The sequence below is a fragment of the Monopterus albus genome, unplaced genomic scaffold (assembly GCF_001952655.1).
Source record: "Monopterus albus unplaced genomic scaffold, M_albus_1.0 scaffold31.1, whole genome shotgun sequence".
NCBI lineage: Eukaryota > Metazoa > Chordata > Actinopteri > Synbranchiformes > Synbranchidae > Monopterus > Monopterus albus.
Genome location: NW_018127911.1, coordinates 3518250 through 3526602, shown reverse-complemented (window position 1 = coordinate 3526602; position 8353 = coordinate 3518250). Strand labels below are relative to the sequence as shown.

At 39.7% G+C, this 8353-nt stretch overlaps 2 protein-coding genes across 4 annotated transcripts in view; one reads left to right on the top strand and one right to left on the bottom strand.

Annotated features, from left to right (window-relative positions):
• LOC109958365 (afadin- and alpha-actinin-binding protein) overlaps positions 1-4042 on the top strand; it is an 8063-nt gene extending 4021 nt beyond the window's left edge. The window contains exons 5-14 of one of the 3 annotated variants that reach the window (XM_020596923.1): positions 217-327; positions 431-566; positions 686-761; positions 1024-1204; positions 1549-1690; positions 1962-2065; positions 2285-2455; positions 2601-2718; positions 3039-3183; positions 3299-4042. In XM_020596923.1, coding sequence (XP_020452579.1) covers positions 217-327; positions 431-566; positions 686-761; positions 1024-1204; positions 1549-1690; positions 1962-2065; positions 2285-2455; positions 2601-2718; positions 3039-3183; positions 3299-3446 — 1332 coding nt within the window. In that variant the 3' untranslated portion in view covers positions 3447-4042. Of the gene's footprint in view, positions 1-216; positions 328-430; positions 567-685; positions 762-1023; positions 1205-1548; positions 1691-1961; positions 2066-2281; positions 2456-2600; positions 2719-3038; positions 3184-3298 lie in introns of all 3 variants that reach the window. The other 2 variants (XM_020596924.1, XM_020596922.1) reach the window with 2 other exon arrangements.
• A 1096-nt stretch (positions 4043-5138) lies between these two features.
• LOC109958321 (vitellogenin-2-like) overlaps positions 5139-8353 on the bottom strand; it is a 9712-nt gene continuing 6497 nt past the window's right edge. The window contains exons 15-27 of the mRNA XM_020596862.1: positions 8089-8334; positions 7956-8000; positions 7807-7872; positions 7501-7707; positions 7272-7414; positions 6960-7098; positions 6723-6852; positions 6443-6626; positions 6241-6335; positions 6043-6137; positions 5753-5918; positions 5376-5537; positions 5139-5283 (exon numbers count right to left, since the gene is read on the bottom strand). Coding sequence (XP_020452518.1) covers positions 5171-5283; positions 5376-5537; positions 5753-5918; positions 6043-6137; positions 6241-6335; positions 6443-6626; positions 6723-6852; positions 6960-7098; positions 7272-7414; positions 7501-7707; positions 7807-7872; positions 7956-8000; positions 8089-8334 — 1791 coding nt within the window. The 3' untranslated portion in view covers positions 5139-5170. The remainder of the gene's footprint in view (positions 5284-5375; positions 5538-5752; positions 5919-6042; positions 6138-6240; positions 6336-6442; positions 6627-6722; positions 6853-6959; positions 7099-7271; positions 7415-7500; positions 7708-7806; positions 7873-7955; positions 8001-8088; positions 8335-8353) is intronic.

Here is an 8353-nt window from a genome sequence, read left to right as displayed (position 1 = left end):
TGTGTACCTCAGCTTCAGAGTCACTAGTCTGAATCCCACATTTATTGCAACACTGGTGTGTGTGTGACCTTTGCTTCAGTTGTTGACTTCAGCTGGGTGGAATTATCAGCGAGTGTGCTCTGAAAATAGCTTCTAACTCAAGGTGCTGTTAATTGTGCTGTTTAATGTTGATTTAAGCTTTTTGGTCAGTGCATCCATATTATTCTGTTATTATAGGAGCAGCTTGAACTTTCCAGAAGAGAAAACGCGGGACTCCTTGAGAGAGAACGACAGCTACAGCTGAAAGTGAAAAGTTTGCAGACCTGCCTGAAAAATGAGAAAGAAGAGGTACAACTGCTTCAGACAATATTCATTGTATCCACAGCCATGATGATGACGATCCAACCAGCAATTTAAACATGATCAACTTGTTTAATTTTTGATCTGCCAGGTGCAAAAGCTGCAGAACATAATTGCAAGCCGGGCCAGTCAGTACAATCATGAGATGAAAAGGAAGGAAAGAGAATTTAACAAACTGAAGGAGCGTATGAATCAACTTCTGGTTGACAAAAAGGAGAAGAAACAAGGTTTAACATTTTCTGACCTCATTCTATACATTTTAAAATTAAACCAATACAATGGAACTAACTAGGACCTTTCTGACACCTCAGTTTTTAGTTTTCTGTTTGTCGTGCTTTCTTCACAGCCATTGATGTATTAAACAGCATTGGAAGAGCAGATGGGAAGAGAAGCCTTTGGAAAACTGGAAAGACTGAAGCAAAGTAAGATCAAATCTTGTGGAATATTTGTAAGGGCAGTATAACTCTGTTCTCTGTTTAAAAAAACAACAAAAAAACGTTTATTTTGTACAACATTTCCTCTAAGTTTTCTAGGTGACATGCTTATGTAATTTTAGCAGCGTTGGCTTTAGCCGTAGCTGGCAGTGTCGAATCCTGCGTGGTGACGTTCCTCTGTAGAAATGGGACTTTTTTTTTTTTGTTAGGTTGCAATTGTGGAATTAAAAACTCGCAACTGTGTCCTTAGGCATGAGGGGGAGATGTACAAGACACTGCTCAGTGACTACGACACCCGACAGAGGGAGTTGGTGCTGGAAAATGCCGAGTTGAGGAAAGTGTTGCAGCAGATGAAAAAAGACATGGTGTCAATATTAAGTTCAAGAAAACCCACTCTGAAAGGGGATAAACACAAAGATGACTGCATACAGGTTAAACAGCTTGTTTCCAAGTCTTTTTTTCTTAATTCATTCCCCATAACATTTTCTGTTTGAATGTATGAAGACACTTAACGTACTGCATAGGATTCTGTATCATTTGAAACATTTGTGCCACTATCTCGGTTTGTGTATCATTAAAAATTTTTGTTTTCCTCTTTGTAGAAATAGTATTTGGATGAAAACCATCCACAAATAACAGACAAAAAAATAGATACAGAGAGGCACAGCTGATATTGTTTTGTTTTGCAGGTAATAATGATAGTCATGCCTGTTCTTCAGTCTGGTTTAGGCTTCTCTGGCAGCTTGTCTGAAATGTATTCTCATTATTTTGTCAGGCTGATTCGGAGGAGGAAGTATTTAATTCCAGTAAGGAAAGCGTAGAGCTGTATTGTGTTCACGCCCGGGAGAAGCTGACCACCAGTATTCGCCTCCAGTGGAGAAGACTCAAGAGTCATGTAGAAAGACTAGACAGCCAAGGTGGTTTTCATGCAGCACACTGTCACTGTTTCACTGTGATACATTAAGGGCATTGTGTGTTACTCTAATGAAATGTCTGCAGTGCCACAGGACAAGGAAGCTTGCATCAGTTCTCACTGTTAAAAAATTCTGGGATTTGTATAAAAGCAAGTGATACATGGACTGAATACTTTTCCAGTGACATCCTTACTTTTTTATGTTAAAATCAATGCATAAAAGGTTGATGTAAACTTGATTGTGAAATTAGATTTTTCTATTGTTTTTTTTCTAGCATCTTTGGCACAGAGGGAAACTCGCAAGGAGGAGATGGACAGGCTAATGCTGGATCTCCAGCAGTGCAAAGACTTTATTCAAACACAAGAGCAGCTGCTGCAGGTAAGACTTAAGTTCAAACTGTACTTTTTACCTAATTGAGAAGCTTTAATTTTTTTTTATCAGTGTTTGCTATCTGTTACTAAACACAGGGTCTGAGAGGTTTACCCCTTCCAATGTTAACCCACACTGAAACCTGGTTTGCATGTTTGAGGATCTGTGTTAATCACAGGACACAGAGACTTCATAAATAAATTGTCTGCTGTTCTCTTCATGTAGCAGCAGCTGAGCTCACCTTGTGATGAGGAGACGGCGTCCCTGCTGAGCGACTGCTACATGTTGCAGGAGAAAGAGCGCCTCAGAGAGGAGTGGGGGACCCTAGAGGAACAGAGGAAGATCTTTGAGAGGGAGAGGAAGACCTTTACAGATGCAGCCATAAGACTGAGCCATGAGGTGATTGGTCTGAGATAAAATACAGGGAATAGAGTAAGGCTCTGTGTTTAAAACAGCCCTGTGCTGAGATGAGCTGTTTATATACATGTGGTTTAATAAGTGTTTTGAACGTCTCTGTGATGGCTTGTATCTGGTTAACTTGCAGAGGAAAGCCTTCGAGGAGGATCGTGCAACGTGGCTCAAACACCAGTTTTTAAACTTGAGTCCATTTGCAGACTCAAAGACATCCCAGATGTCAAAGTCTAAAAGCAGCTTTTTAATATGTAAGTGTCTAGTTCTTCAGTTTTTTTTTCTCTAACACTATTAGTTAATGAACTGAGTTATTATGATATAGTAGTAGGTTACACAGTGTCGCATCATAATCCTGCTATACTGTCACTGTAAGTGTTTAGATACGCACCTGCTTTATCAGTAAAAATGTTTTTAGGTGTCTTTGTTTATTATAGGTCATGATCTTAAATTACTTGTTTGTGTTTCTTTTTGGGGAACAATCATTTTCAGATTGTACTTTAAAAGCAACTTTTAAAGTAGCAAATCAGTAATTTCCCATTTGTGATCGCAATAAAGTTTCATATTATCTCAGCAGTTGAACCAGAGGCAAGCGCAGCATCAGCTCCAGAAAAGCTTATCAGATCTGACCTAGACTTCCACACACACAGAAGCGTCCCACTCACAACCCAGTCAGCAGGCGAGTTGTATCCCACACCCTGCCTCATCCCAGAAAACAGGTATGCTGTCTTTTATTTGCATGCAGGTTTCTGAAATGGCAAAAATCATGACATAATGTACCTGTAAATGAATATGGTTCCTGTTGTCTGACTCTCTGTTGAATGTGATTTCCAGCTTAACCAAACCAAAGAGAGAAGCAGCACATGTTGATGAATCAAGCATCTTTTGTAACGGAAATATACCAGCTCAGCACAAACTGTGGAAAAACAGTGAAGACCACTGCAGTCACTCACTCAAGCGGGAAAAGAACAGCTCTATATGAGGGCAAAACCAAGATTTATGCCAAACAACTAAAGGATAGATTGTAAAATGATTAAATAGCTGTTAACAAATGAAGCCAAACTGGTTCTGGTTTGCTGCCAGTGTTCTGTGCTCTGTGGCTGAGAAAATGTAAACTGGATTTTTTTTTTTTTTAAGCTTCATATTGTTGGATTATATGGTGAAAGTATTTATTTATTTATGTAAATGTTGTTTTGGCAGTTATACACTATCCTATGGCCAATATCTTAAGGTTAGTATTTCTTTGGCACTGCAGGTGTGCAACAAAAGATCACATGCCCTGGTCATGAAATGTTGCTTAGCTTTGCTTATTGGTTGGTACTGCAGCTGAAGTTGCCTGTATGCTGCTGTTTATATCACTACCTTCAAGCTTTATCAGGTTAATCTTGTAAGCTGTCACAGAGTTTCACAATGTAGATTTTGTGATGCTGTTTGAATGTAATAACTGGGTAGAATCAATAGTTTCTAGTTTTATTATAGAAATGTGGCATATTTAACAACATTGCTTTTTTTTGTAAATGTTGCCGTTACAATTTTAATCTTTACCTTGAACATGCATGTATTTAGGGCTGCAGTACTGATGACCACTTTGCTGTTGAGGAGCATGCCTCATACTTGTGCACATAAGTCTTACCAGCAGCAAACTCAGGAGCTGTAGCCACAGTTTCACTTTGCGAAAAGTATTCTACTCAATGGCTTTCTATGTATGTGTCATTTAGAGAAATAGAAAGTGTTTTCACTTCTGTCCTATAATCTTAACTTACCGAAGTCATTAGGTTGACCAGCTCCAACATAACTGAGAAAAAGATAATTCAACAAGTAAATGATCAAACCATTAAATCAACTTTTAAGCATTTCAGCACGTAGTGCCCTGAGATGATTATTGTTGTGAATTGGTGCTGTACAAATAAAACTGAATTGAACTGAAAAACCAAAATGTAAAAATGTGTCGATTTTACATTTTGTTGTAAGCTAAGGTAACTGGCTGGTGGCTGTATGTTTAATGAACAGACATGAAGGTAGCTGTAACAAATAGTCTGATGTAGGTGTTTTGAGAATTAAGTAAAATGCTATAATATAATGCTTCCATAGAACTAAAGCCATTCTTAAATTTAAAACAACTTCTGCTTTGACATTAAGTCTTAACTGACAAATGTTAAAAAAATTTTATTCTAAATGTTCTGTTAAACCTGGTTATATACTATAAATATTTCTTATGTGATATTTCTTTAGGGGCCGTAAACATTCCTGAGGAGCAATAATCTACTATAACAATACTGCAGCAAAGTAGACAATCATGACCAAGAATCTGTAAAGAAAGAAACATAACATTATGGAACTACTGCATTCAGGCTGTGTCATAATTGATTATTGTGTTGTGACTCTGCCCTCAAAAGTTTTTAAGGAAAATGTTTGGCACTGAAACATTTTGGATTGCTAATAAGAGAATATTTTGGTGCAGCATTGATGAGTTTTCTTTTTTCTTTGGAGGGGAGAGGGGTTCTTGCCAGTTGGTTCAAAATATTATGAATGCTTCATTTATGAGTATAAGGACCTTCAGGTTTGTTGTATTTGTATACAGCAGCTGTATGTTGGTAATGATTTGAGGCAACACATACTTCACATGCTTCTGAAATTTATTTTTCAAATTTACAGTTCATACAAAGTGAAAGAAAATAATATATAACATCAGTGAAGACGATGAGATTAAGCGCACTGGGCGGTGCAGCGACAGGCCAGGTGGGCTTCTGCTTTTTCCTTCAGGTCAGTGCTCTTCTCATAGATGCTGCTCGGAGCATCAGAGTTGCTCATGTTTGAATCTGCAAGAGCGGAGAGAGTAAAGCAGTTAGCCACAAGATAGAAGCTGTATAATTCAGCATTGTGATCCAGCTGTGATTTCTTGCAGACTCACCAGCAGGCAGGCAGTGGTAGCCGACTGTGACACTAGTGGTCCTCACTGATGTGCAGCCGGGCAGGCAGCGCAGCACAGGCTCAACAGAGTAGCATCTGGACTCTTGTCCATGGAGGGTCAGCTGCTTATCCAGCTTCACAGATTCATGCTTCATGTAACACTCTGGGAAAGAGAGAAGAATGAAGGTAAGCAGTGTACATTTATTTACCTACAGCAATCCTCTTTCTAATATTAATATTTTTCTATACTGTTTTTCGATAATCCAATAAAATACTGTGTGGGTGTGTTATCATCAAGCAAATGCCTTTATTTGTTGTATTTTTCCAGTCTGAGTATAAATTCTATTTAATAAAAAAAGCTGAACTTGTTAGTATTACCAGAGCCATCCCTGCAGCTCTTTCCAGGCAGAACCCAGGAATGAGCGTAGCTGAGTGCGCTCTTGGCCAGGCGATCGTTGGGTGTGCGGAATTCCTGTCTGGTTTCCCCATCAGCCTTTCCACAGAGTCCACAAGTCTTTCCTCTCATCCAGTCCACAACTTTAACCTGAAGATAAACTCAACCGGTTCATTATTTGTGGAAGAGTGTTTTAATTGCACCAGTATATACATGAATAAATGTTAGACAAATGAAGAAAAGCTGCACAAGATAATCGGATTTCTTGTATTACCTTCACACCGTCACGATCTAAGTAGACCTCTTGAAGACCATGGCAGGGGGCATGGAGAGCAATGCCATCTTTTCGCTGTCTGATTTGAATTTTGCCTAAAATTAATGCAAATGTTGTAAATAAGTGGTTTTAAAGTTGAAACATGTTCAATAATTTTACCATGGCAGTTAAATTTGGAATAACAAAATAAAATAAAACCTGCTGGATGCTGGTATGGCAGGTTGCTGGTGGGGATTTCTACTCCATTAACCTTCACTGCGATAAGGTTGCCCTTGGGAATCATGTCGACATCACTGTTGAAAAACAGTTGAAATGCATGTAATATAATTATTTTCCAGATTTAGAATTCTTTTTTTTTGACAGTTTCTGCAATTTATATATAAATACTAATTGACATTACATGTCTCTAATCTTCACACTAATCTGGTTCTGTTCCCTTGCTTGGTCCTTCTTCAGAAGGACTATGAACTTGAGTTCTTCGGTACAATCCTGAGCCAAAATCTGGTAGCAAGAGTGGGGCCAGTCATTCTTGATTGTCCTGTTGTTGAATGATCTCACTACATCTGTGTCCAGGGCGCATTCAGCTGGAGTGGAAAGAAGAAAAATCACTAATGTAGCTACAGATCAGTCCTAAATGTAGTAATGAAAAATATGAAACCTCTTACTTTACATGTTTTTACCTGTATGAGCCTTGCTAAATGCATAGAAGAACTTGTCAGCCCAGTTGTTCAGGTATGGTTTCAGCTCTTCAGCAGTGTCACCAATTGGCAAAGCACAAGGAAGATTCAGTCCAAGTTTGTAAAAGGTCCGCTGTAATGTTATATCAGTCAGTTAGAGAGTACGTATTCAATCTGAGCGACAAAATGTAATGCACTTTTTCTGTGTGTGTTTAAAAAAAAAAGGCAATCAAATGGCACCTTTGGTGTCTTCAGCACAACATTCAGCCTTGTCTCAGCAGCAACAGCCAGAATCATTCTGATCTCCTTATGAACGTTCTTGGCCTTTGCCAGAGCCATGCCGCTTTGTCGTGCAAGAAAGGAAACGTACTTGTACCACCTAGACAGATGTAGGTTACAATTACTTTTTAAAGGTTTTAATAAATGTCAATTGCTGACCTGGCAGACAGCTGTGCAGGAAAATGTAAAAGAAAGGAATAAATTCCCACACATTTCCATATCCATTAAACCAAGCAAACATGTTCTATTTGTATATAAGTTCCATGACATTACTTCTTTGCATAGCTTATCATCTTCCTTGGAAGTTTGTCCCAGGCTAGCTTCAGGCGGGCTGCAGGCTCTTTGCCCACCAAACCAGTTTCAGCTGCAATCTCAGTTGAATATTGCTTGCACTGAAGACCCCAGGCGAACTTGGCCTAAAAATTTAAATCAGAATCAAATCTCAAGCACCACACAGAACTATTGCCAACTGAATTTGTGTCACCAAAATCAAAGTTTTTACCATCAGCTTGTGTGGGCTTAGCATCACACCGTCAGCACAGATTCTCCAGTGGTTATCCTCAGCCAGGCTGGCAGCAATGACCTGCAGTCTGGAAGTGGTTTTGTCAATGTAAGCTGCAATCTGGTATCCTTGAACCTTGTGGTCAGCTCTCACAGCACGGATGATAATGGTTGCAACAGGATGGACAGTGCTAGAGAGGTACTTGGCCTGTAAATGCAAACCAGAGATGTATGTTAATGAAAGCTAGATTTTTTTTCTCCCCACTGAATACATGACACTGTAAATTGTTTGGTATGTTAAACTTACTTTAGTGAAGATGGCTTGGAAGCTAGAGGCACTGCTGTCTTTTCCAGGGTCTGTGGAGACAGAGTGCTGTGGAGAAAGAAACCATACATTTAGCCTGCTGAAACAGAGTACATGATGCAGCTGTGTCTTTATAACAATCTGATAATTACCTGGTGGATGTGGTTCTTGGTAAACTGTGCATCATACAGTGCCTGCTGAAAAGGAAAACAAAGTAGTATATTAATTCTTGTACATACTTTTTGACTCCACAGTTTTTACATGTCAGAGGTGAAGCATCCTCACTTTGATCTGGTAGCTGGACCTGGAGGAGGAGCTTGAAGAGCTGCTGCTGAACTTGGAAGATGAACGGCTGCTTGAGGAGCTTGAAGAAATGTTTGAGCGGCGGCTCCTGGAGCGGCGGCTGCTGGAACTGCTGGAACTGCTGGAGCTGCTGGAGCTGCTGGAACTGCTGGAACTGCTGGAGCTGCTGGAGCTGCTGCTGGAGCTTTTGCTGCTGGCGGCAACAGCATCACCCTTACTGTGGCGAGAGGAGGGACCGGGAGAAGAA